Source organism: Ziziphus jujuba, chromosome 5 (assembly GCF_031755915.1).
Source record: "Ziziphus jujuba cultivar Dongzao chromosome 5, ASM3175591v1".
Taxonomy (NCBI): Eukaryota; Viridiplantae; Streptophyta; class Magnoliopsida; order Rosales; family Rhamnaceae; genus Ziziphus; species Ziziphus jujuba.
The window spans coordinates 31,281,882-31,305,183 of NC_083383.1; the positions used below are offsets into that span (position 1 = coordinate 31,281,882).

Below are 23,302 nucleotides of genomic sequence, written 5' to 3' on the forward strand. Positions count from 1 at the left end.
AATGTATAAAATAAGGATGCTACAAAATAATATTTAAAAAATTGAAAAAACATTTTTTTTTTAATTTTGTATTGGAAATTAAACCAAAAAACATTTTTTTTCCATTTATATTGTTACGGCACACCTATGCATATCATGCAACATGTTATTTTTGTATTAGGTTTTACTTTTATTACACCTAGGAAGAGAAGGTTTCATAAATGTCTTACTGTTCTAAAATCTTCAAAAAGTCTGCAAAAGTTTTTGGATGGATGAGTGATTTGGATGGCTGAGTGAAGAACTTTTGTACAAAAATTTTCATTTTTCAGTGAAAAGTGAATTAAAATCTATAATTTTAAAAAATCTATAAAAATCATTAACAAATTGATTACCTTTTAACTTTTATATAGATTTTAAAAAGTTTTAATTGAATATTTTATAATTTGTATATGCTTTTTAAAAGTTTTTAAGAACTTTGATTGCATACTTCATGATTTTTATTAACTTTGTAAAAGTCTTTTAAAATTTAATTTAAATTTTCAAATTTTTAAAAAAATTTAAAAATTTAAATTGAATATGATATGATTTTTCAATTCCATAAAAATTAATTAAAATGTTAATTGAATACACCCGTTTAATAAGTTAACATTGTTGATGAGAAAATTATTGCTAATTGTATTATTTTGACAATAATAAGTGCTGTTTTAAATCTAGAAATAAAATTTAACTTCTTAGTATGATCGTTTGTTAAAAATCTCTATCAAAACTATTAGTATTTTTTCTTTTTTCTTTTTTTTTTATTTTTTTTTTTTTTGCCCTTGTTGGACGAAGGTTAAGATGAATAGCAGCAAGAAGGCTCCCGCTCATTAGCCAGTAAAGGAAGACGGACCATGGCTTTTGAGAGGGAAAGCGACGACACAGAATGAACTGCAGAGTTGATTATCCCTGTCATAAACGAAAATTTGAAATGGTCCAAGACAAAGTAGCATGATTATTTCCAATAGTCCCTTCCCATCATTATTTACAAATATAAAAATATAAAAAGATTGTTATTTAAAACTGAAGCTCAAAGATTATTATTTAAAACCGAGGTTCATCATACTTGCTGCATATCCAACAGATGAACACCCACCATCCGAAAAACACAAGCAGAAATTCAGGTAATCCTCAATTGAATTATTTTCTTTACCGAGATCTAGACATTTCATACCCCTTTTATTTTAACCCTCTTGCAAATAAACTTTACAACGGGTTAAACAAATGTTTTGAGTCCGGAATTTCAGTGAACTGGTTAAACAGTCCATCAAAGTAGTTGGCCACATTTTATAGGTCAAAAAACACATTGATTCAATCTTCATGCAACACCCACATAAGAAAAATAAAAATCAAATTGTTTAAACGATCTTAAAGTAAACATTAACCAGAAAACATTAACCATATACTGAACTTCCAGCTAAATTAAGTTTTTACAGATGGTCCACTAAGTATTAAACTTCTTGAAACAAAAATGAATCTTGAAAAAAATAGAGCAGTCTCAGCTCTCAGTCTGCTCCCTGAGCCTTCTGATGGTGCTCCTAACTGTCACAGCACTGGCAGTACTGCAAAATAAACACATGAAGATCAATATCAACACAATCAAGAAAATAACAAACAAACAAACCAAAAAAAAAAAAATGTTTACTTGAGCGTGTAAGCGCCGCCAGCTTTAACTTTGCCACAGTCTTTGCAACCCCAAATGCCAACGGCCTTCCTCTTCACTGCAAACTGCAAGAATGTGATTTTTATTAGATTGATTGTTTCCATCTTATCTATATTGACAACTTCGAATCATTCATTCATAAACCCAACGGAAACAAAAAAGATAGGGAAACACGGTAGGGTTCATTACCTTCCCACAGAACTCACAGAAATACTTGCTGTGCTGACTCACCTCCATCTTCTTTATCTGCTTCCTCAAACTAGCACCATATCGGGTGCCTGAAATGATAAAGAAAGCTTAAATTCACAACCCTTTAAACAACATTTTTATGAATGCCATAAATACGAACGAACAATAGACATTTGCAACAGAAAAAAACACATCATAAAATCCTAACTAAAAATTGGACAGATGCACAGAACAGATGGAAATTGAATAAAAAAGTTGTCACCAATAGATAAATCATTGAAAATTCACCAGCAACATAATTGTTGATGGAATTTTGATGCAACTGGACAAATGTTAACAGCAGATAAATATTAAGAATTTGTTATGCATCCAATTCTCTTTACCAGGTTCTAGCATCTAAGGTTGCCAATGACACAGCTTTTGATCATTGACACAACCACTGAGATAAACCCAATATTTCTAATTTCAAAAACTTCTCTAGATGGCAAATGATGTTCACAATTCTCATTAAACACTCTAATGTAGGTTCATTCAAAAGAACCCTCTGCATGTGATTCTTTCTTAGTATTCATATAGCTAAGTTAACTTTTACCAAAATTTGCCTTCCATTCAACCAAATTTCACAGAAGGAATCTTTCCCTTACTTTTTTATCTACAGTACATTCCTACCATTAATTTCATTCTATAGGAAAATTATACAAAAGCAGGAAAGCTATAGTAAGCACGTACCATATTTCCCAACAATACCCGCCTTCTTTGTTCTCTTTGTCTGCAAGACAACAGAATAACCAAACATATAAGGCAACTGGCAATTAACCGAAATTCACAAAAACTTATTTAATTTTGATCAAGAAACTAATGCTTCCCACGTATAATTCATGTAAAAGACAGAGAAAAAGATTCTTATGATGCTGAGGATCAAGGAGACCTTTCCAAATACAATAGGAATACGGTACATTACAACAATATATAAAATAAGAAATAATATCCAACCAAAGACAGTATGAAGGGGGAAAAAAAAAATCATTTTTTGCACCAAGCTAGAATCTCTTTCCCAGCATAAAATCAAATTCGATTTTAAAAATATACTACAAATTCGATTTGAAATTGAAGTAATAGCTGCAAATCACTGCATTAAGCGATAGCATTTTATTTCATCAGCATAAGCAGTCAAACTTTTTACCCAAATATTAAACAAACAATCGAAACCATTTGACCTTGAACGAGAATCTAACAGCTTTTTCAACAGCTTTGACATGTTCTTTATTCTTAGGGAAAATAATAATAATAATAATAATAATACGTAGAGGCATAAATCTCAGATAAGTAATTTGAAGTCCCAATTACAACAACACAAAATTTTGCAGAACAATGTGAATGAACACCTAAAATTTACTCCAACCATATATCTCTCTGATTTGCAACTCACATACACTTTTGAACTGATAACTGATTTCCCAATCCAGGTTCAAACCCATTTGCAATATTCATGAGAAAAACAAAAAAAGTATAAAAAAGAAAATTTGTTTATTTCCATAGGTGAAGTAAATTCAAGGTTGAGATTCGAACTTGAAAACTTATTTTGAGTGCCAAATTATGAAAACCCAGATCCATTTCAAGATTAACTAGAAAGTAAACTCAAGCGCAAAACACTCAGAAGAAAGAAGAGTACCATTTTGGACGCCGATTTGGTGGAGCAGAAACCCTCGATTCGATTAGAGACTGAGAACGGCCAAAGTGAAACCTGAGCTTCGTTGTATGTCTATATATATTGGCTTCCCAAATTATAGAGCCCTGATTGTGCGAGGTGCGAACCCTAAATTTGCCCTAGACTCCATGGGTTCAGATTGGGCGGCCCATATTTGTTGCATTTAGGCCCAATAGTCCGATGCTTAATTGGAATATGGACTTTTAAAGAAAATTGACAAACACCCCCAAAACAAAAAACAAAAAAAAAAAAAAAAAAAAAAAATTGCTACATATAATTTTGATGGAAAAAAAAATGAAAATAAAAAAATTTTCTGTTTTTTCAAAAAGTAAACAATTCAATATATTGTTCAGACACAAGCTTCTAAAATGTACATAGTTTAGAATAAAATAAGGTATTACTTCTTGGCAATCTTGCTTCTAAGTTGTGACTCATAACCTTCAAATTGTATTATAAAAAAAAAAACTACTTTTAATTTTACATGGTTAACAAAGATGAATAGAAATTAGTTAAATTCACAACTTTTTGGACTTAAAAAAAAAGGCTTTAACCAAAAAAAAGATGTTTAAAAAAACTTGATTAACATGGTGGAAATTTTGGTCATCTAGTTGAATTATCCTACGACATATTTAAGGGGGATATATATATATTATTTTTAAAAGAACAAAAGAAATTTTGCTACATTTGGTTAATTTGGATGATTTTATTATAATGATTTTATTTTGAATCTATTCTAGTTTAACTTTGGAAAAAATGCTAAAAGCAAATTGGGTTGGGCTTCACATTTTTGTCATGGCGCCCAAAATAGCTTTTTAAATATAATTTTCCAGCTGACAACGACCAGCCAACGAAGATTAATAATATTGCTTTCCAACCCCCATCGCCGTTTTATGTTATTTATTTATTTATTATTATTATTAATTTTTTATTTTTTTTTGGGAACTTTACAATTAAAAAGAATAAACTTTTTTAAACTTTATTTTACACATGCTTACACATTAACTTGCTAAAAAAATATTCCAATAAGATAATAAAAGAATATGTATCAAATTCTTAATATTCAAATGTAAAAATATTGAAGCCAATAGAAAGGAAATACACCCTATTGACTCGTGGTTTCATTAGTTACAAAAATAAAATCATATTTATATATTTTTATTCTACGGCTTAAACCTAATCTTAAATGGGATATTTCAAAAAGAAAAGGAAAAAAAAATAAATTTCAAAATTCCATTTTTATGAAAAAAATTAATCCAAAAAAAACCATATATTTACATTGTAAATTATTAAATAATAAGCAAACACAATGCATTTTTGTTTTTATTTTGTGTATATACATTTGCCAAAACCCGCCTTTTAAACACACACTCTCTCTCTCTCTCTCTCTCTCTCTTTCCTTGTGCTTGTGTATCTTCCCTGAATATCCTTAAAAAACCACTAATCCGATTATACCCCTGGTCGATCCTCCAATTTACAAACCCAAAACGGCCATGTTTATGCTGGTGAACTGTTCCAGCTGTCGGACTCCACTACAGCTCCCTCCGGGCTCCCAATCCATCCGCTGCGCCATCTGCCAAGCCATCACGCACATCGCCGACCCACGCGCCGTCCCTTCTCCGGCGTCATCCCAATACGCACCTCCTCCTCCATCCTCCAATGCCACGCCCCCTCCTCCTCCGTCCCCTTACAGCCACGCGCCTCCCGGGCCTCCTCCGAACGCTCATGGCCGCAAGAAGGCTGTGATCTGCGGGATTTCGTACAGGTACTCGAGACACGAGCTCAAGGGTTGCATCAATGACGCCAAGTGCATGCGATATCTTCTTATCAATAAGTTTCAATTCCCAGAATCTTCAATTCTCATGCTCACAGGTATCATACATATACACACACACACACACACACACACACACACACACACACACACGCACACACACACACGCACACACATATGTATATTTGTTTATATATATTTATATGTGTGTGTGTGTGTGTATAATGGGATATTTGTATCTTTGAGGTTTCTAGGGCTTTTGGAGATATGGGTGTTGATTTTTTGAGTGTAAAATGCATGTGGAAACTGGATTCTGCTTCGTGAGGCTTCTCTTTTTTCTCTTTTACGTTGCAATTTTAAATTTTTGTGAGGTGTTTTCATGTTAGGATTGGGTTTTCTGTTTTATTCTGTTTTAAAAACGCAATCTTGGTAACATCGGTTTCCTTCCCATCTGGGTTTATTATTGGTGTTATGAAATCTGAGATCTGATAGTTACTAGTTCCAATGCCTATATGCACCCCGTCTGGGGGCTTGGACAATCTTGATCTTATAGGCAGTTGTAGAATCCCCCTTCATTCAGTTCTATGTGGTGGATTGTATAGTTCAGATTAACATTCAAGAATGAATACATGCATTGTAATCACATACATTTGATTTGAAAACAGTGTCAAAGCTTGAAGGCTGACATTGCTAAATAAGAATTAATGGATCAGGAGCTTAGTGAAAGCAGTTTCATTCAAATCTGATTGTTAATTGTATTTCATTATGTGTGTAAAATTCTTTGACACCCCCCCCCCCCCAAAAAAAAAAAAAAAAAAATGTGTGAAGGTACTCATTATGTGTCTAAAGGCTTTGAATCTCTAATTTGCCATACCTATCCTTGTATTTTTTTATTTTTTTTCTTTTAATTGAAAATGTGTCAAATATTCATCGATACCAACAATTTTAACTGCAGAAGAAGAAACTGACCCATATAGAATTCCAACTAAAGCCAACATTAGAATGGCGCTATATTGGCTTGTACAAGGCTGTCAAGCAGGTGACTCCCTGCTGTTTCATTATTCTGGTCATGGTTCACGGCAAAGGAATTATAATGGTGATGAGGTTGATGGATATGATGAAACTCTCTGTCCCCTGGATTTTGAAACTCAGGGTATGATTGTTGATGATGAGATTAATGCAACAATTGTTAGACCTATTCCTGCTGGAGTTAGGCTTCATGCAATAATAGATGCATGTCATAGTGGCACCGTATTAGATTTGCCATTCCTTTGCAGAATGAGCAGGTTAGTTTCCTCTAAATATGTTCATAGTCAATAATAAACTGTAATACCCAATTCTTCAGTTGGGCACTGGGGTTAGATATTTAATTGACTGTAAATATGTTCATAGTTAATAATAAACTGTGATACACAATTCTTCAGTTGGGCACTGGGGTCAGTGTATTTAATTGACAACGACCCATCAGAAATTATGGACTTCCAATTTGCCTTCTATAATACGTTTGGCTAATGTTGTGGTGATAGAATATCAAATTCATATGTGACATGATGGATTGTAATTAGGTAGTTACTACTGTTGTCTCATCTCAAATTTTTATGTGATCCTCCCATCATCATTGAGTTGTGCCCTCTACTCTTTTATTTTCATTTCTAGATACATTTATTTAATAATTTTTAAAGAGAGAAGTATGGTGATGAATTTCGCACTGGTTGTTTAGTTATTTTCTTTATCGGTTATAGGAGTGGGCAGTATGTGTGGGAAGATCACCGACCTAGATCAGGTATATGGAAAGGAGCAGGTGGTGGAGAAGTTATTTCTTTCAGTGGTTGTGATGATGATCAAACCTCAGCTGATACAGCCGTAAGTTGAAGAAAATTTGGATGTTGAAAATATGCTTTGTCCAAAGGCTATGGTAAATGTCTGATCTTATACTTTATGGAACAGGCTCTGTCAAGGATTACGTCAACAGGTGCCATGACTTTCTGCTTCATCCAAGCCATTGAGAAGGGACATGGGGGCACATACGGAAGCATTCTGAATTCAATGCGAACTACCATTCGAAATACGGGGTCTGGTAGTGACCTTGGAGGTGGAGCTGTTACATCTCTTGTCACCATGCTTCTAACTGGAGGCAGTGTTAGTGGTGGGCTAAGACAGGTACTGACTTGTACAACATCTTTGTTGAGTAGCTTATGAAGTTAAAGTACAATTTGAAGATATATCAACATAGAATTGAGATTTTTTTTTTTTTTTTTCTTTTGGAATTTTTATTGAAAGATTTGCACAAGTTTTCCGTACCTAAATGCATGAGCATGCATCATCCTATTCTTTCAAAACACCATCAGCACTCAATACAAATGTATTGCCCTTCCCGATAGGACTAATTTTTCCATTCTTATTGCTTGTTTCAGGAGCCGCAGTTAACTTCCTGCCAGCCATTTGATGTGTACACAAGACCTTTCATCCTATGAAATATGAATCATACAATATCATTTTGTTTAAAGCAAGGCATTTAGGTTTCCTTTTTCTTTTCAAGAAGCTCTTTTAGGGTACTTTTTTATCCTTAGCCTTTCTGGTGAATATTACTTTGAACATATTCAATTGATTCCTTGAAAAACTATGTACCGAAACCGTAAATCATATACCAAGTATTGTGAATAGTTTATGTTCAGTAATTCGTGACCTCTATAAACAAGTTTAGAGAGGGGCTGGGATGAAATCCGATGACTGGCATTTTAATGGAATTGATACCTATATGAAACGATGGTTGAATTGAAATTGAACCTAATATTGTAAGAACAGAGTCCATCCATGACATCAGAACTTCTGAACTTTCTCCGAAGAGCAGAAAACCCATGTCACAGAGATTGGAATAGATATATGACAAACTGGGTTTGAAAGTTCTGAGAAATCTAGCGGATTAGCACAAACACTGTGATCATCAAAGGACACAACTACCACTACCCAACCAACTCTTATCTGTTATTGTAGCTTCTTTTCATCTGGATTTTTTTTTTCTTTTTTTTTTTTTTATTTTTTGGGTGAAGTTCTTTTCATCTGGGTTGTGCATATATAGATGTACTGTTTTAAGATGGATTTATCAACAAATATAGAGTCACATCAATAATAAGAACAATCAAGTTCAGGCATGTATGATTTTCCAAACTTACCTTGCTTTCTTCTCTCCGTGACTGGCTTGTTGATAGCTGAATGAACAAAATGTTTTGAGGTTGTCCAGCCCCAATGATATCCCTTCTCTTCACCACGCTCTCACTGATATATACAGACGGAATGATCTAAATATAGACTAAAAGGAGAATCTTGAAATCTTTAGTCAGCATCAATCCCAAAGCAAAGGAATTTGCTTTATTCCATTATGCTTGATCGATATTGACACCAAATCTTAGAATCGATATTTACATTGAGATTGCGTAAATGCTATAAAATACCACTCTTTATACAGGACCGCATCCAAATATCAAATATATGCAAGTTTGAGTGCGTATTGTATATGACTTGGTTTTGCATAACAAGAATTATGAAGTGCTTTTTAAAGAGAAATAGTCAGACAATTTTTCTTCTCTTGAACATATTTAGTATTTTCTTAATTATATCAGAAAAATGAAAATATTTTATGTTCCATATGGTCAGCTATTGAAAAGTACTGTATGTTTTGGTCTTCTTGATATATTTCTAGAACATTTAATTTTGTAGCTCCATATCATTTCCCGTGTCATTTTCAATGTAGGAAAACGATCCGTCACGAGCATGTAATTTTCACAGCCCATGTGGGGAACCTTAACCAAAAAATAAGACTTAAAACAAAGATTAATTTTAACATTTTTAAGCTTTTAAAATATGGTAAACAAAAATGCAATTTCAATCAATTAATAAGTAAATATTAGCAAATTAAAATAGTTTGTTTATCGACTCATAGAAAGGAAAGGTCGATACCAAAACTACTCATAGAAAGGAGAGGTCGATACCAAAACTATGTAGCAAGGAAGCCAGTAGTCATGTCATAAAGAAAGGCTCTTGCAATTTTAACACGAGCAGGAGTATTTTTCAAGTCTTTTATAACAATTTTTCTTCACTAATCATATTCTAAAAGATTCCTCCATGTGCCGGTAAACAAGTAAAGAAACATGGAGGCGAAAAACCGGAGAGAAAGAAGAAAAAGAATTTTTGACCTGGAAGATTTGTCTTAAAAAAGGGATTAGCTTAGGCACTCTTTAACAGCGAGTGCTGTCTGCGTTTGAACACCCATGGTTTTGCTAATTTGGTGCAAAACAGACTCGTTAAAAACATAATACTACATATATTCCCAAACAATATCTGTTAAACAAAGATGTCATGGGATGAAAACCAAGTACACCTCAAAAAACCATGAATTTTTGAGACCGTGGATCGCATTTTAGCTAGCCTTGCACCCAAAAACAGAAGCAACAACAAGATCTATAAAACTGAGGGGGAAAAAAAATAAAACTGATGCTCAACTGACCCTTTCTTAATTGCAGTGAAGATTTTGAAGAAATAATATAAAAACAAGAAGGATTAAACCACATATATAAATTCCCACCCAACCCACCCATCCATCAAAATATTTATGCAAATTAATAAGTACCCTAGAAGCGCTAGGCATCAATTTTGTTTTTTTTTTTTTTTTTTTCCTCCTCCCCCCCTAAGTTTACAATGAGCATCATTATCTCTCTATTAAATGAATGTCTCTAATATCTTTGATCTAATGGGATCTGGAGGACGAAATGTCTCTAACCGCAAATTACAGCTTGTACGAATCTCATTCAACACATTTTCTCCTTCCTCTTTTTTGATAATGTCCAAGGTATTTCCCAGGACATCAGCTGCAAGCCCACTCTCTCGAAGACTACCTGGCTCCTCTCCACCTTCATATATTAACTGCCCAATCTCATCCAAAGAAACAACATTTTCTACGATCACTCTTGCAAAGATACGGGCAAGAAACTCGGGTGCTTTGGGGGCATCATTGACGGCATCTTCTAGAGTTGTGAGAACAGATTCAAACCTGGCCAGATTAAGTTAAAAATTAATATAAAAGAACTTGCATGATCACTTAAAGCCATCAAAACTGTTATTAACCAATTGCAGATTGCTCTTATAAAATTTCCTTACCCTTTGACAAGCTGAATTGGACTCAAAATGCCATCTTGAGACTTTGTAAGATTGACAAGAAGCTTAGCCAAAAGATCTCTATCCACGTCCTTACGCTCAAAAGAATGTGTAACCCATAGAGATATCATCGTTGGGTGGAAACTTGGGGAATTCAAATCTTTAACGCATAAAGCAACTTCTTTTTCATCCCTAGCACTGGAAAAGAAAACAACTCAAGTCAAATTTTGATCAGGATCACAAGATTAACAAATACAAAGATATCGTAATTTACACATACGGGAAAAAAACACTTGCTATGAATCTTGCCCGGATAATGTAAGAGATGAGTCATTTGGCAACATGTCGCTAAATGCATAATGTCAATATCCATCCAAAACATGAACAGTGGAAATCATTAGATCACTTTTGCAAACATTTATTATGTATGAAAAACACTGAAACGCTAACACTACATTGCCCCCAACCCGGTCACTAAAGCATCCAGCATACACAAGAAATCTAATAATATAAAGAACAGTCTCATATAAAAACTGCATTGGGGCATCTAAAAGTGGTTTAGACAACTCTACTGTTGGTAGAGGTAATTTAGGAACCAAGTGCACAGTTTCATTTATGTAATTAAGAATAGGTGAGAGACTCATTACAGCCAATCCCCTCAGAACTTCTAAAGAAAATTTGACAGATCAATGGAATTATTATGAGAAACTTTAAAATTTTAATAAATTATCGTTTTACAGTTATTAGCATGGACAATACAAAAGCTTTTATATCCAGTTCATTCAAATCAAGGTACTATTATTTTTATCTACCAGAATGCATACAAGCAAAGGTACTTCAACTACAGCTCTAATATCTACTAAACACAATTCTTGGAATTCCTAATTGTTCTACGCAAAAATTAGGCAGGTCTATTGTACAAGTAAAAAGTCATCAATGTCCACATAGAAATTCCCAAATCTTTCTCCATATGACAATCGATTGTCATACGTACTAACATGAAAATTTTAACATAACTGAAAAATTTAACCACAAATGGAAAGTGAGTGGCCATCTATGCAATGATAAGCAACAAGGAACGTATTCTATGCACCAAAATGTAACCCTACAAACCTACTTAACAAATAACACAAATGGTTCCGCAGGGATAAAACATAAACTCTTAACCCCCCCCCCCCCCCCAAAATAAAAAAATTGCTCTTGGTTCCTATCATTTTCCAAAGCTATGAAATGACAGAGAGCTCAAAAGTCAGCTTCGATACTTACTATTGTGAAAAAATAAACCAGCCTAAAAGTGTAGCAAACAAAAAAGTTAACTTAGCATGACAACAAAACAAATTAAACAATTTTTAAATAACACTTGCAAATTTGCTAAATAAAATACCAATCATTAGAGCCAAGCTGGTGCTAACAATTTTTTTCATGTAAGAAACAAAATGTTAGTTTTGACCCAATTTACATTATGATCAGTGAATTATTACTGAATAAGTGACCCAATGATACAAGTAGCAGGAATACTACCCAACATGTTGCAACTTCATCAAAATCACAGTTGAAGTTATCAAAATGTGAATTAATTTCTTGAACCTCAGATAAAATCTCACAGCATAACTCTTGACATGAATAATCATATTAATAAATACGGTAGAAAATTACCATAACCATGCAAGACTCTTCCTCTAAAAAGAGGCAAATTTTAGATTTAACCGCCAGGAAACCTACATGCCACATGGTTTTCCAAATACGAACTTAAAAATGTATAAGGAAACATGATATAATGGTGATAAACAAACCTGTAGAATTCTTTAATAGCAGCAACAGACATATCTCGCAATCGATCTTCTGGCCACACCTTCTCTGAGGGAATATTTTGTGCAAAAACGGGTCCCTGTCCACGTGTGGGAGGTGAACTTGGATGAGGCCTATCAAAATTGCGTTCTGAATTCCTTAGGTCTCTACTGCCAAAATTTATATTCCGGTCTTGTGCACTTGATAGATCATAAGCAGATGGACCTGCAAATCTATCTGACATAAATCTTGTATCATCCCTTGTGCTGTAAGCTGCTCGGTCTGATAAAGAATTGTATCCATTTAAACCCGCTGTCATTCTCCTAGAGTCTCCAATGCTGGGAGTAATCTCAGCTAAAGGAGCTGTTGACAAAGAAGGTGGCCCTCTAACAGACATTCCTCTGCCAAGACCACCTTGGGGCCCCAGAGTAATTGAATCATCACCAACAGGTCTTTGAGTCAAGGGAACTGAAAGGGTCCTGGCCTCAAAAGACTGTCTTTCATCAAATCTAACATCTTGATTGCCAAAACCACGAACCTGTGCAGGCAATCCACGGAAACTGCCCATCTGTGAATTGGGGGAAGATAACATGGACGCCCCTCTTTGACTATAATCCATAGGAGGCCCCCTTCTTACTGATGAATTGGGACCTGGACCACGGGCCAGCCTACTTGCTTGTGCCTGTCGTTCTTGAGCAGCATCTCTATGCACTTCCTCAATCTTCTTCGGCCCTTCAACTTTCCTCCTCTGCTGCCATTTGTTCTTTCTGAGATCAATTGAATCCCTCAACATGAACCTAACCCTAGAAGATAGTTTCATATTGTTTGATAAGCTTTTCATCCTATCAAAATATGCATCCATATGCTCTTTAGCTTTTGGATGGTCAATCATCTCTCCAATTGTGCTCATTAGTTTACATAAAGCTTCAACATCTTCTTCATCAGGATTTTGGTAATTTCCTAACAATTTTTTAATGCACTCATGCATTATTCTCTCAGTCAACATTCTCATCTTGTACAACTCTCCAATTAATCTAATGTTACCAAGCATTCTTCTCCGTGCCTTAATTCTCTTCTCTTCTCTTTCTTCTTCAGACTGTTTTATCTCACCCTCTTCATCAGCCTTGTTGGCTTCTTCTTGCTCTCTTTCTCCTCTTTCAAATTCCTCCTGGCACTTGTTTAGAAGCAACCTCTTAAATGTTATCTTTTCATTGTCTTCACTAAAATCAGGCAACTCTCCAGCAAGATGATGACAGAAGTTAGCATACATCTCACAGAAAGTAGGCTCCATCAGAGCTTTGTCAAAGATCTGATTGATGACACCAGTGAGTGTCTCAGCATTATCAATGTTAACAGCTTTTACTTGCTCAAACAGTTTTTCAAAGTTCTGTGGAGTGAGTTTGTTTAATATTGCCTTTAGTTGCCTTTGTTTAGCCTCTTCTTCATCTGTTACTTTACCCACTTCATACTTCTTCTCAGCTTTGTGCATCTTCTGTAAAGGAGTTTGTGGAGAAGGAATTAAACCCTTATGAAAATGAGTGGCTCGCTGCCACCTGTCAGCATCAACACTATTTCTTTGCATTCCCTGTGAACCGACTGACTGCATAGGACTGGCTAAAACTCCAGGATATTGAATAGGTCCACGTGGATTCCTCAGAACACCATAATTTACCAGTTGGCCAGGTCGAAGGCCTGCACTAGCTCCAAAAGCAAGATCCAGACGCAAATGTCCTGAACCAAAAGATCCAGGCTGTTTACTCCATTTGTCATCATCAATCAATCCACTACCACGTCGTTCTAGTCGAGGTGCCCCTCCTAATCTATCAAAAACTCTACCTGGACTGGAGAATGAATCCCGTTCAACAAGATGAGGGGAACTGATGTTAGCATTACTCAACACATCAGCTATATCAGACTTAACTTCAAAACCCTCTGGAAGATCAATAAATTGGTCTGCAAATTTCAGAAGAAAATCTCTAGAATACTTTTTTGCCATATTTCCCGTTCCATATTTGTCATCGTGCACCATATCCCCATGGACCTGTTCTCCATTATCTGAGGTTTCCAATTTCGGTTTAGAGATGTCAGCAGCATCTTCCCAATCATCTGGCTCAACTTTACCCTGAGCATCTTTCTCACTTAATATGGGATCTTCCTGAGGTTCATCAGCAGCTAAATGCTTAAGATCTATGTTACCAGAAATGTTTTCAGTGCTTTCAGAAGAAATAAGCACTTCTTTCTTTTCTTCAGGACCCTTATATGCCATATAGAGATCAGATGTTGTTCCAGCAGCATCCGCCTTCTGAAGAATTTCTCTTCGTTTCTTCTTCCCCTTGGAAACAGTACTTTTTGACCTATTCAGTTCTATAAGGGGTTTGTCTTTGGAACCCAACTGTGGAACCCCAGCTGCATCAGTGTTTTCTGCACTTACCCCACCACCACCAACATTCTCTACATTACCACCATCATGTTTTGAGGTTGCATTCAAACCTCCAGATGCTTGAGCTGGAGCAGACTGGTCATCTAATCTTCCAGATTTTGGAAAAGCAATTTCATTACTACTTATGCTATCACTTCTGCTCAAGGACTTGTCCCCATAAGAACCTTCTACTTCCTTTGAATCCACTACTGTAGATGTAGACCTACATAAATCAGCACCAATTCTCTCTTGTTCTGTGCAACGGCTCCCTGGTTCATCCATTCCTCCCTGTGCAGTTTCCAATGTCAAAACAACATTACTAGTTGTTTCCTCTGGAACAGATTCATGCCTAGTTTCTTCATGCAGCTCCATTGATTTTGAGGACTTGTGCTCTGAAGCAACTTCAGAAGTATTAATATTTTGTTGGGGAATTCTTATTTCCCCTTGTTCTTCTTCTGCTCCAACAGAGGTGTCTTTGATTTGTTCATCATGCAGAGAAGAATCCTCAAGCCTGCTAAAATTAACAGAGCTAGAAGTACCGAGTGCAGTCCCTGCGCTAGAAATTTCTGATGAAACAGATGCAGTGCCTTCTGCAATACTGTCAGCATTGGCCTCAGAAGCATCATAACTGGCAGCCCTGATGGTTGACTGCGATTCCTCAGTGGATTCTGGAACATCTTCACAACTCACCGAAGGAACTGGAACACCACTGCCAGAGGATACACCTTGTTCTGAAGGCTGACATGGTAAAGTTGACAAAGAAGTAGATTGCCCACCAACCTGTGATCAGGAGTGTAAATACATGCAATAAAAACCTACTAGGCTACTTTTTAAAATTGAGAGATGACTAGAATATTATAGGCGAAGCACAGCAGAAATGTACCTGATGCAGACCATGACCTTTCTTTTCGCAATTTTTCTGGTTATCATTAAATGAGTTGGACCTACTAAGGGTTTCCTTTCTTCTGGGTTCAGAATTAGCCACCACTGGTAGAGACTCCTCAGCTGGAGCAGCTGAAGCAGGGGACAAAGAATTAGAAACACTGCTTTCAACAGAAACAGCAGCAGGTGCACCTGCAGGTGTAGTAGTTGCCATTGGCTTGGATACCGATTCACTGACAGATTTTGATTGCTCTAAAGAGCTATCTGTAGATACCTCAGGATCCCTTCGAGGATGGGCTAAGCTAGTTTCCACAGATGACTTTGAAGGCTTGGTGGATTCACCTTTTTCAACAGCAGGTGAGCTATTTGGCAATGAATCTGGAATATTTTCTCTAATAGAGCCAGTTGCCGGTTTAATGGTCACATGTGTAGTTCCTGATGGTGCAGAAAAAATTACATTCTGTGCATCACGTGCATGTTCTGAGTTAGGCGCTTCCAAAACCCCATGCATGTGGGTCCCACTCTTACTAACAGGGAGATTAGGAGCTGATGGATTCATGACTGTCACTTTCTGGGTACCCTGGCTGACAAGATTACTAAATATCGGTACCTGAGAATTGGGCTGCATTGCACTACTTGTTAAAGAAGGTGGATTAGGGGTTGATAAATATATCGGACTAGGATTATAAGGAGTAGTATAAGGCGACCGCGTAAATGGCTGGGATTGGGGAGAAGCATTAACTTGAGGCCTCGGGCCTGACGATCCACCACCTGGATATGCATCTGTCAGTTTGTCAAACCTCAACTCCTGATGTGTCTCTGGATGAGTAATCTTGACAAGAGTTTTACGATGACCACCAAACTTTGTTCCCTGTTGTTGGGCGAATTGGGGGGGGATGGCCATCCCCAAGTTACCCAATTGTGGAGGCAGCTGACCCATTTGAGTTGTGAAACCCAGGCTTGGAACCTGATGCATGATTCCCTGCGGCTGCATTGGATGCGGTTGGAGTGCTTGAACAAACACTTGTTGCTGCACTTGAGGAGCACTTCCCATTGGTAATTGCATAGGCATTGGCATTTGAAGTGAAGAAGCTGACACACCCTGGGACTGAATCTGTTGATTAGGGCCACCAAACGGGACAGAAACTGGTGGCTGGTGGAATGGCATTGGCATAGAAATTCCAGTCATCGGAAGACCAGAAGGTTTCTGACTTTGGCTAGAAGGTGCAGGTGAGACTTGCACATCCTTTTTAGGCTTCGGCACTGGATGTGCCTCAGCAGTGTTGAGCTGATCAACACCACCTGGATCCTTCCTCGGTAGCTGCTGCTTAGGAACAGATGGCGTTGGCACTGGAGGAGCAGATCTATAAGAATCATGACGTGCCTGCAAGTTTAGAGCAATATAACTATTTTGCTAATAGGAATAGTAAATAGTAAATTGAAAATATAATTAGCAATTAAAAGCCAGACAAATTGGTCATGGAAACCTGTCTACAGACACTATTGCACATTATGCACAATTCATGTCATTTGGAAATACGAGGAAGTATAAATAGTACACAATGAAAATGACCAGCTCATATACACTTCTCCAGAAAAGCATCACTTTCATGAAGTCATTTATTTTCAAACAAACAGACAGAGGGAAACTCAAAGAGTGCAAACCTGATCACGTTTCTGCTCATCCAGATTTGGGGGAGCAGAGCTAGTTCGAGCAGGAATCTATAAATAAAAAAAACAACAAACAAAAACAAAAACAAAACAATGAAACCAATTCAATCCATTATCAACATTGAAATATAGAATGTTGGGTATAGGGGAAAAAGTACATAGGGTGGGAATATTACCTGCATCACATTCACAAAACCAGGACTTATTGTCCCAAACTGAAATGGGAATGCTTTGGTTCCATCTCCTGGGGCTAAGCCATTAGCAGACATCAAGAATGAATCATTACTTACACTGAAATATTAAGCTTCATATACAAGATAAATAAAGATAACATCTTATTTGAGGAAAAAGGCAGGCATTACATGCTTTCATACAGTTTAAAAGATAGATAGGACATAAAGTTCATCAATTACAAATCATCAATAACTAAGACATACCCTTTGTGGGGGTGTTCGTTGCTGCAGTGTCAGGACTCACGGAGGAAGACTGAGAAGTTGGAGCTTTCGGAACAGGTCGGGAGCTTCTTTGAGTGGACGATGGCTCCACTTGCTTGGAAACTGTATTAATATAAACAGAAAATCGTAAGCTCCTAAGATAAAATAATGAATCCATGAACAAAATCATTGTCAATGAAACTGAATGCCTACTCTTCTTGGATCCCCGAACAATAAAGGATTCTCCTTGAAGCACAATTCAAAAGGCAATCAGACAAAATTCCTGTGAAAGCACACCCAAAATAAAAAAATAAAAAAAGGAAAAAGAATATCGGGATAATCATACCTTGCAATTGGGGCTGTGTGTGAGCACCGTTTTGTGCCCCACGCGGTATAGCAGCATTAGTAGAATCCGAAGAATGTACACTGGAAATATTAGCCCTCGATTGCCCTCCTTGTGCATTGTTATTAGACTTCTTAAGACTGAACAATCCAAGAATAATAATAATAATAATTAGAAAACACCAGCCAAAATTTCCCAGCAAAACCATAAACTCAATTAAAAATAAAAATAAATAAATAAAACCCTAATTTCACTGTCTAAAACAATTCAATTCCCATTTGCCGAAAAGCAAATAAGAAACGGAAACGAGAAGCAAACCCTAGGTAAGAAAATCCACCTGCGGTTAGATGAAATGGACGGTGAAGGGGCGGGCCCACCGACGCCGGCGCCGCTGCCCTTACCGTAAGCTCCTGAGAAGCCCCGCTGTTGATTGGAGCTCGCGGATCGCGTTGTTTTTCGATACTGGGTGTTCTCGTTCTTATCCGACCTCGATTGATTGACGGACATATATCCCAACCCTTAATTCCCTCCAATTTTCTCTTGGTTTTTCAGTTCCTTTCCCTGCAACCAAACACAAACAGATCCCCAACCACAAACACCCAAAAATCAACAACAAAACAAAAATCAATCAAAACAAATATATCCTGTGCAATCAAATCCAAAACACCCATGAATATTAGGGCTTTGAAAAATTAGTTTTTAAAAAAAAAAAAAAAAAAAAAGGATAGAAAGAAAGTTAGTGTATTTGGGAACAAACCTGTGAAGTGGGAGTGTGTTACAGAAAAAGCAAATTAGGGTTATAGGAAAACCATGAAAAAACAGTGAGAAAGAGAATAATAAAAACTAACAGAGAGAAAGAGAAAGAACAATAAGAGAAGGGGTTTGTTTTTGGTTAATTGAGGATGAAGAGAGAGAAAAAAAGAGGAGAGAGAAAGAAGAGAGAGAGTGGGTATTGTGGTAACAAACTGACCAGTAAGGTGGTCAAAAGGTAGGTTTTTTAGGAGATCAGAAATCGAATAGGTCTCTCTCTCTTTGCTTTGCTTTGCTTTGCTTTCTGAGTGCTCTTCGCTTTCTTTCTTTTTTATTTTTTACCATTCGCTAATTTATCTACTTTTTATTGGATTAGAATCTATTTTATTTAAATTTTTTTAACTTTAATTTCTATCATAAGCATGACCCAAAATAATAAATTTAAAAAAAAGTGGTTTTCTAATGCGTACGTGTCACATACCCACCTCACTAAGGAAAGCCCAAAAGAAATTTTAAAAAAATAACAATAATAAATTTGAGAAAACCAAATGAAAAGTCTAAGGGAAACAAATGCAGATTGTTACTACACGCGCCAAGGTACACGCGCCGCCACTTGGAGGGGTTGTACAAAGTGGTGGTGGTGGGGTTGGGTTGGAGGAATTGAAGAGATGGGAAAGTATTTTGTAATGGAAATTGAAATTTGAAAAGTAGACGTGAAAGGTTGCTTTGTAGAGAAGGGAGTGAATTTGAAGAATATTTTTGTGGGGATATGAAAAGCATTTCTTTCTTTCTCTTTTTAATTTTATTTTAAGTGCGGTTTATTATTTTAATTGTGTTTAACATTACATTAAAACAAAAAAAAAGGAATTGTGTTTAACATTGTAGATACTAAACATGCCTAGTTTTCCATTTCATTAATAACAAGAATTGTTATTAAATAATTTTTATTTTTTGATTTTTTATATGGGTTGGGCTAAATTGTAGCACAATAACATTTTATCTATAAAAATGAATAAATTTCATGCTAGTTTTTTTGTACCACCATTGGAAAATAAAAATAAAGTTTTTTTTTTTAAATTGTAGGTTACAATTATTGTAATCTATGCCTTACTGTATAACCAAGTCAAGCAACTAGACTTCCAAAAATTATGTTATATACTTGTTGGAATAAAAGTTTGTTAATTAGATAATAAGGTGACATGATTGAATAACTACCAAATACAAATGATAATACGGTTGATGTGAAAGAGAGTATTAGGTAAATGCTGGTAAAATAATTATTTGGGACATGTCAGCATTAATTTCAATCATCTTAATAGAATGGAAATATACAATGGACTAAATTTGTCATAGAATTTTAAAATTAATTTGAAAGATAAACAACTACAAAAAGATAAAACAAAATAAAAAATAATGATAATATTTTCAATGGAAAATAATAATAATAATTAAATAATTTGCTGTACAACTCTCCGAAGGGTTTTGTGTGATAAAAATATTTTTATTTTTTAAACTGATTTTGGGATACTTATGGTGATGTAGTATTAAGATCGGTGTATAAAGTTTTATCATGCACACAGAGCCGCCAGTAAAATTTGGGTTTCTATGAGGATCCAATATCAATTAAAGGATTGACCCAATTGAGTAGACGTTGTGGGCCCAGTCATTACAATGCCGGAAATACTTGGACTCTTTCAACGAATGGTCCTTTTAATAAAAAACTTGTGGAGATGTTTTATATGGTATATACCCTAGAAAAGTATATGTATACACTCACGTTTAATGTTGAATTAGAAAAGACCAAAAGCTTTTTTTTTTTTTAATTAACGAATTTTTTTTTAATTTAATTTATGAATGTTATATATTTTTTCAACCTTCATTGTTAAGAATAAATAACAACTAAATTTTTTTTTTTAAATCTACTCTGTAAGGATAAATATATTTTTTTTATAGTTTAATATTAAAGGGAATGTATAAAATTTATTTTATTCAATGTATAAAAGCGTCCAAATTAACTACCAATAATCTTGCCATAAAAGTTAACTACTGATAATATCAATAATCAACATAAGTTGCATCAATGTATTTTAAATTTCTTAAAACATCTCTAATTAATAAATACAGGATATTTTCTATGTGACATAAAAATTGATATTATTTAAATCTAAATGAAATAACTATATAATTAAAATAAATTTCATCTATATACTTTAAATTTCTTAGAGTATCTCCAATTATAAAAATTGATATTGTTTAAATTTATATAGTATAAATGTATAATCAATTCTAAAATTATTTTTAACGTATACAAAAGCTATTTATGATTATTATTTCTATATTTCTTTGTTTTTTTTTTTTGTTGAAAAATTAACTCCATAAAAAAAAATTAACTTTTTAGAAAAATTTATAATGTCTAACAGAATTTTCATAAATAAATTTCCACTTAACAATTTCTAAGTGAAAAACATTACCATTAAACCATAATTTTTTAGAAACATTGACCATATTGCTTATATTGCATTTTATTTTTACATTCCTGTTGAAAATAATATTAAACCTCCTAAAACAAACCATATGCTAATATCTTACTTACAGGCTTTTAAATCTTTTATAGAGGGAATATCATTTTTCATCATGATTAAATTAAAACTACAAAACTCTTTTTTTATCTTTTCTTTTTTACTTTGTTATTGATTATAACTACATAACTCCCTTAACATTCAAATTAAAATATATATATATATATATTATTTATCATTATTGGTAATCTATTATCAATGGGCACTACGTGTTGATATGGTAATTTAATAAGTTATTATTTGGATTTATTTTTTTAGATTAGATTATTAGTTAAACAAAAATAAATACAACTAATTAATATTTTTCAAATTGCATAAACTTTAACGGTGATGATCACAAAAACTAACAATTAATAAAACTAAATTAAAACTTAGAAATATTTTTTCTTCCCGCATTGCTTTCTTACACATTGTAATTCGGAGCTCCTTATCTTGAGCAAGGGTGCTCTTGGATTATACTATAACCTAAAAAGATATTTGACAATATTTTTCTTTATCTGAGATAAATATTTGACAATATTAGGGGGTAAAAAAGTGCACAGACCGAAGTACATCAAGCAACTAGAAATCATATTTTTATTGGTGTTTTCAAATAATTAAATATAAATTAATATTCCATGTCTCAAAGTATTAAACCAATACACTAATGCGAAATCAAACCCAAAAGCCTATAAGATTGGGTAATGCTATATAGCTAGGAAATGTGTGCAAGGTTGGATTCCAAACGGTGCTTGGTTTATTGGCCCAAAAAAATTCATTGAAAATGACACCTTAAAAGTTTATTACTATATATTTTTCTTGGTAACCTCAATTAGTCTTTTATAATCTTAAAATAAATATCCAATGAAATGTAAAAGATTAGATCTTCAAATGAGAAGGATTTTAATGTTTCTTTAAATCAATTTCTCATGAACTTGGATTGTAAAATGTCATTTCATTTTGTGGAATTTATTTTGAAGTAGTTAAGAGGGCTGAAAGGATTTCAGGTGATGACGAACAGGATTATTCTTTTTTATTGTTTTATTTTTTGGCCTGGTCTTCCCAAATGGGTTTAGACTCATTTCATTGACTAAATTCTTTAAATTGGGTTAGGTGTGCTTCTTAATGCACAGTAACTTGTATTACCTCAAATAAATATCATAATGCATTTTTATTAAAATCTGAGAGCAAATAAGGAGATGAATTAGTCTCAAATGAAATTTGCGTTAATAATAGTTCGATATGCTATTTGGTCAGTCCAAGATGATTAATTTATGATGCCCACCACCCCACAATAATGGGTCAACATCAAACTTGAACAAGATCAAATGGATTTAGCAAAATCTTGGATAATTACAGGACTTTATTAGAGTTCTTAACCAATACAGACCAAACATCAATTTACCGGTAAACCCTCAAGTGCCTTGGCTCTTAAATCATAATCATAGCATATTCTCTACTTATGTATTGCAAATTTTCAAATTAATTAATTAACCAAAATTACCAATTTATAAGAACTGAGTTTCAACATTATTTGAAGTATTGAAAATATTTAATTATTCAGGCCACACCTCTAGACCTGTCTCGACGCATATTTGAAATAATGAGATTCTTATTAAATATTTTGGTTTTTGAAGTTTCCAAAATTTTGTAGAAGAAATGGTCAATAATTCCATAAAAAAACCAAAACAGAACAACTTAGATGAAAAGAGAATAACTTTATCACCTAAACAGAATAACTTTTATCACCTAAACTGTTCTCAAACCTTTGAAATGAAATTCCAATCCAATTATAATGGAAAATTTCTTTGAGGGTGACCCACAAGCATGCTAAACAATATTATTATTATTATTATTATTATTATTATTATTATTATTATTTTAGAAACAGAAGAATACAAAACCGCGTTGACCATTCTAATACCCAAAGAAGTTTTTATTTTTTTATATTTTCCCTTGA

At 34.4% G+C, this 23,302-nt stretch overlaps 3 protein-coding genes across 5 annotated transcripts; 1 reads left to right on the top strand and 2 right to left on the bottom strand.

The window, feature by feature from the left end:
- Window positions 1–1,349: 1,349 nt before the first annotated feature.
- Window positions 1,350–3,659, bottom strand: LOC125423129 (large ribosomal subunit protein eL43z). The gene is made up of 5 exons (XM_048476615.2): window positions 3,540–3,659; window positions 2,597–2,636; window positions 1,868–1,956; window positions 1,661–1,743; window positions 1,350–1,577 (listed from the first exon to the last, which is right to left on the bottom strand). Exons 1-5 carry the CDS (start codon window positions 3,540–3,542, stop codon window positions 1,514–1,516), a joined length of 279 nt encoding a protein of 92 aa, XP_048332572.1. The 5' UTR covers window positions 3,543–3,659; the 3' UTR covers window positions 1,350–1,513.
- Window positions 3,660–4,898: 1,239 nt separating this feature from the next.
- LOC107435920 (metacaspase-1) lies at window positions 4,899–8,024 on the top strand. 2 transcript variants are annotated; one of them, XM_060817212.1, is made up of 5 exons: window positions 4,899–5,444; window positions 6,302–6,499; window positions 7,067–7,209; window positions 7,294–7,506; window positions 7,761–8,024. In XM_060817212.1, exons 1-5 carry the CDS (start codon window positions 5,066–5,068, stop codon window positions 7,818–7,820), a joined length of 993 nt encoding a protein of 330 aa, XP_060673195.1. In that variant the 5' UTR covers window positions 4,899–5,065; the 3' UTR covers window positions 7,821–8,024. The 2 variants fall into 2 exon arrangements, with proteins under 2 accessions (XP_060673195.1, XP_048332278.1); XM_048476321.2 differs by having other exon boundaries at window positions 4,901–5,444; window positions 6,302–6,632; window positions 7,089–7,209.
- Window positions 8,025–9,994: 1,970 nt separating this feature from the next.
- Window positions 9,995–19,069, bottom strand: LOC107409981 (eukaryotic translation initiation factor 4G). 2 transcript variants are annotated; one of them, XM_048476314.2, is made up of 11 exons: window positions 18,792–19,069; window positions 18,372–18,595; window positions 18,038–18,174; window positions 17,905–17,937; window positions 17,695–17,814; window positions 17,434–17,507; window positions 17,252–17,308; window positions 15,588–16,970; window positions 12,291–15,484; window positions 10,501–10,695; window positions 9,995–10,393 (listed from the first exon to the last, which is right to left on the bottom strand). In XM_048476314.2, the coding sequence occupies exons 2-11, from the start codon at window positions 18,539–18,541 to the stop codon at window positions 10,063–10,065; spliced, it is 5,694 nt and encodes a 1,897-aa protein (XP_048332271.2). In that variant the 5' UTR covers window positions 18,542–18,595; window positions 18,792–19,069; the 3' UTR covers window positions 9,995–10,062. The 2 variants fall into 2 exon arrangements, with proteins under 2 accessions (XP_048332271.2, XP_048332272.2); XM_048476315.2 differs by lacking the exon at window positions 17,905–17,937 and having other exon boundaries at window positions 18,792–19,068.
- Between the last annotated feature and the right edge of the window lie 4,233 nt (window positions 19,070–23,302).

Bases quoted from the DNA above. Each gene is read 5' to 3' on its own strand.
- LOC107435920 (XM_048476321.2), top strand. From the start codon at position 5,066: ATGTTTATGCTGGTGAACTGTTCCAGCTGTCGGACTCCACTACAGCTC. The intron at 5,445-6,301 runs GTATCATACATA...TTTTAACTGCAG, and splicing joins TTCAATTCTCATGCTCACAG to AAGAAGAAACTGACCCATAT. The intron at 6,633-7,088 runs GTTAGTTTCCTC...TATCGGTTATAG, and splicing joins TTCCTTTGCAGAATGAGCAG to GAGTGGGCAGTATGTGTGGG.
- LOC107409981 (XM_048476314.2), bottom strand. From the start codon at position 18,541: ATGTCCGTCAATCAATCGAGGTCGGATAAGAACGAGAACACCCAGTAT. The intron at 18,175-18,371 runs GTGGATTTTCTT...TGGATTGTTCAG, and splicing joins TCCATTTCATCTAACCGCAG to TCTTAAGAAGTCTAATAACA. The intron at 10,394-10,500 runs GTAAGGAAATTT...TAATCTGGCCAG, and splicing joins CCAATTCAGCTTGTCAAAGG to GTTTGAATCTGTTCTCACAA.
- LOC125423129 (XM_048476615.2), bottom strand. The intron at 1,957-2,596 runs GTACGTGCTTAC...TTATCATTTCAG, and splicing joins GGGTATTGTTGGGAAATATG to GCACCCGATATGGTGCTAGT. The intron at 1,744-1,867 runs GTAATGAACCCT...ACATTCTTGCAG, and splicing joins TCTGTGAGTTCTGTGGGAAG to TTTGCAGTGAAGAGGAAGGC.